The sequence below is a fragment of the Austrofundulus limnaeus genome, unplaced genomic scaffold (assembly GCF_001266775.1).
Source record: "Austrofundulus limnaeus strain Quisiro unplaced genomic scaffold, Austrofundulus_limnaeus-1.0 Scaffold294, whole genome shotgun sequence".
Classification (NCBI taxonomy): Eukaryota; Metazoa; Chordata; class Actinopteri; order Cyprinodontiformes; family Rivulidae; genus Austrofundulus; species Austrofundulus limnaeus.
In genome coordinates, this window is record NW_013952696.1 from 194364 (window position 1) to 198004 (window position 3641).

The 3641-nt window shown below is 38.6% G+C and overlaps 1 protein-coding gene across 1 annotated transcript in view; it reads left to right on the top strand.

Moving 5' to 3' along the window:
• Positions 1–2926, top strand: part of LOC106526797 (ras-related protein Rab-18) — a 10691-nt gene extending 7765 nt beyond the window's left edge. Inside the window, exons 6-7 of the mRNA XM_014021481.1 lie at positions 911–977; positions 1569–2926. Coding sequence (XP_013876935.1) covers positions 911–977; positions 1569–1741 — 240 coding nt within the window. The 3' untranslated portion in view covers positions 1742–2926. The remainder of the gene's footprint in view (positions 1–910; positions 978–1568) is intronic.
• Positions 2927–3641: the final 715 nt, after the last annotated feature.

Sequence of the window (3641 nt, forward strand, 5' to 3'; positions counted from 1 at the left end):
GCATATGGAAGTGGAGGAAGTGAATGAAGCCAGTCTGTGTTGATAAGGCTTCCAAATTAAATTAAATTTGTCTGACAAAGCAGCAGCTCTCATTTACAGTTATCTCATTCGGCTCTGTACTTTTCTCCTCTCAGAAGGGTTGTTTACAGCACACGCGATTTCTGGTTAGCTTCTTAGCTTAGCCTCCTTCACAGCGACACACACACACACTTCAACAGAGGCCACGCCTCCTGCAAGAAATCGCTTCTCAATAGCAGCGAGTCCAGACCCTCTGTATGAAACAAAGTGAAGGACAAGGTCTGGTTTTTACCAGGCTACCCTAAAATACAAAGTTAACAACTCTTAAAGGCTTTTTCAGCACACAAGTCTGAACTGACTGAGATTTATAAGCTTTATTTATCAACATTTTATCTTTGCTGTTGTTCTTTTTACAAACACTGTGACAAAAATAAAAGAAAAGCTTTGCCCCTGACCTTAAAGACAGATTTCTCCCTCAGATGCAGACATCGCTGATGTAGTTGTGAAACATTTTTATGGTCATTTTATATGCAGCAGCTGGCAGCGGGGAAGTTTATTTTCAGTTGATGATTTAGGAGTCAGAGCTGAAGTTTGAGCACAGAATGAAAAGATGCAATTTTTGTCACACAACCATGTCAGTAAGAGGAAAATCTGGCTGCTGTGATGGAATATAAATCCACTGATCCTCAAACTCTTAGCCTGGTGTTTTGTGAATGTCTTGGTAAAGAGTAGAACATGCAGCTCGTCGAAAAAAACTGAGATTCCACAATATTTTTCTGCAAAACAGGATGTTTGTGTGCAACAATATATCTATTTTCTTAATGTGATTGCTGTGCATCTTGTTGTGCACGTGCAGAATTTTCATAATCTCTAATCTCGGATCTGTTTTCAGCCGGACCGTGAAGTGGACAGAAACGAAGGACTGAAATTTGCCCGGAAACACTCGATGCTTTTTATTGGTAAGAAATGGTGTCAAATGATGTCATCCTTGTTTGTTTAGAGCAACAGATCCACAAAATACAAGTCAAAGTCAATAAAACAGTATATTCTAGCAGAAAGCTCTCAGCCAGCCTGTTCAGATGTTATCAATCCATTAAATGGACGTTATTAGCGATTATCAGTCCCATAGAATGGCTTCAGACTGACCCAACAGTGCCCCCTAGTGGGTAACCAGTGCCATATACGTTGGAATGCAACAATCTGCTACCGTCGGAGTCTGGACTACATTATCATAGCCCATGTCATTTTCTCTAAAACTAACCTTTGTGGCTTTATGCCTCATATTAACCAGCTGACAGTCTGAAGCCATTCTATGGGACTGATAACAGCTAATAACGTCCATTTAATGGATGATAACATCCGAAGCGGGTGTCTCAGAACACCGACAAGGAAGTCATGAAATAATGAGTTTTTTTATGTTATTTGTTTATCTGCTGTACTGAAGGAAGAAATGTTTCGATATAAAATACCGTGTGTACCTGTTAGCATCTTCTGTATTAACTTGGTCTAATGGGTTTTACTGATCTTTTAAATCCTTTATTTTTATTCAGAGGCCAGTGCAAAGACCAAAGACGGCGTCCAGTGTGCCTTTGAGGAGCTAGTGGAGAAGATTCTCCAGACTCCAGGACTCTGGGAGAGTGACACCCAGGGTCAGAAGGTCCAGCTGGGGGGACAGGTTCAGGGCAGAGGCAGGGCCTGTGGAGGATACTGCTCTATACCCTGAAACTGGACAAAACAAAAACAAACCTGATAGGAATGATTATGGACCAGAAAAAAGAGTGAAACAGGACAAGTGTTTTGCTTTTTTATTATTAAATAAAACTGATAAATATTGGGGTTCTGTTATTTAAATGAATATTGCTGTTTGCACAATTACTACTACACCATCACCGTCATCATAATCACTTCCAGGTTACTGCTCTGTTTAAACGGTGAATGATAAATCATGCAGGAACGGCCTCCCATCCACGGAGGTGAAGTGTTTTAAATGAACCAAGTCACACGTAGAAAATAATTTTCTGCCCGTTTTAAAGTTCTGTTCTCTGAAAAGTGACCAATCAGTTTCACCTGTTGTTGAAAGTTGAGCTGACAGCTCGTCTCTGCACAGCCAAACCCAAAGTGTCTTGGCCTGATGAGCCATTAGCTCACCGGTCTGATCAGAATTAAACTCTGTTCCTCCAAACTGAGGTCATTCAGCAGGTTCTGTCTGTTTCAGTGCACAGGAACATATCAGCAGAATGCCTACAACAAGCAGCTTTGTAGACAACAGGAAACGGCTTTTAAAATAAACCCTTAGCAGTTTGCAGTCTCCTCAGTTTGTGTTTTTCTGCTTTATAAGCTGCAGTAAAAACACTTCCACTAAAATCTGAACTTTGGAAATACACATCATGACACTTGGACTGAGGACGGCAGAAAACACTTTGCTTATAGTTAGATGAAGGGTTTTCATTCCACACACTGTGAATCCTCCTAAAGAAGAAGATACAGTATGTTACCATCTCAGTTAATGACAGTTTACTGTTATTACTGTTTTGTACTCTGGGGTATAGATGCTTTCCAATTAATCCATTTAACATGTTTATTTCAAAATTATGTTTGAGTTTTTTCTGTCATCTGTTATAGCAGCATTATTCTGTTTGTGTTTATTCCAGTTGTGTAGTGTCTTTTCAGTGGGCTTCATTTTACATTGGCATTTTCCTTGACAGCTTCAGTTTGGTTTGGAGACTTTATAAGTTGTGTTTCTGCTTCTGTCTTCTTGTAAAGAAAATCAAAGTGACCATGATTTTTTTTACTATTATAGTTACATGTAACATTCAAATCTGCCTTAACAGTGAGAGATGCTTGCCAGAGTTGTAGCAAATAATGTTTGAATTGTTTCAAACTACAATAAATGACAGCCTGAAGATAATGGCTCTCAGCTCCAGTCATTTTTAAAGTGTTGTTTTAAAAGCTTTTGTTTAGTTTCAGCTTAATGAACAAAGTTAGTTTGACACAAATGCAGGAAAAACAGAATCTAATAGGGGGTTTCATTTTCCAGAATTTTTTTTTTTGATGACTTTTCTGTTCGGTATGCAAGAATAAAGAAAATATTTGATGAAAATTGATTTAAAAAAATACACAACGCTTGTAAAATTATAGTTGATCAGATTGTAAGATAAGCGTATTCAATAAATTGGAATTTGCAGAAAACCTGCTGATTCTCTTCTAAAAAAGTTTATTCAAAAACCTGACTCCATTAAAGCTCACAGCCAGAAGGTTTCATATCGGCTTTATTCAGACAGCTGCTGGTAACCATTCTCATTGGATGAAGATCCAGTCTCCTTAAAGCTAACACAGTAAAACTTACAGCTAAAAAGGTCACAAATAACAGAGCAAAAACAGTAGATATCTTGACTTCATTAGAATAATATTTGACCATTACAATATAAAAATCATAGTAAATATAATGTTAGATTTAATCAAACAGGCTGTAATCTTGAACGCCACTTGGATGCATGTCATTCCCCAAAGGAACGTTGGTTACGTATTGTAACCCCAGATTCTATGAGTGTAAGCGCAGCCCTCTAAGGCTATCGCAGATGGGTACCCCCGTGCGCGTACGCGCATTCTGAAGACCAATAGTC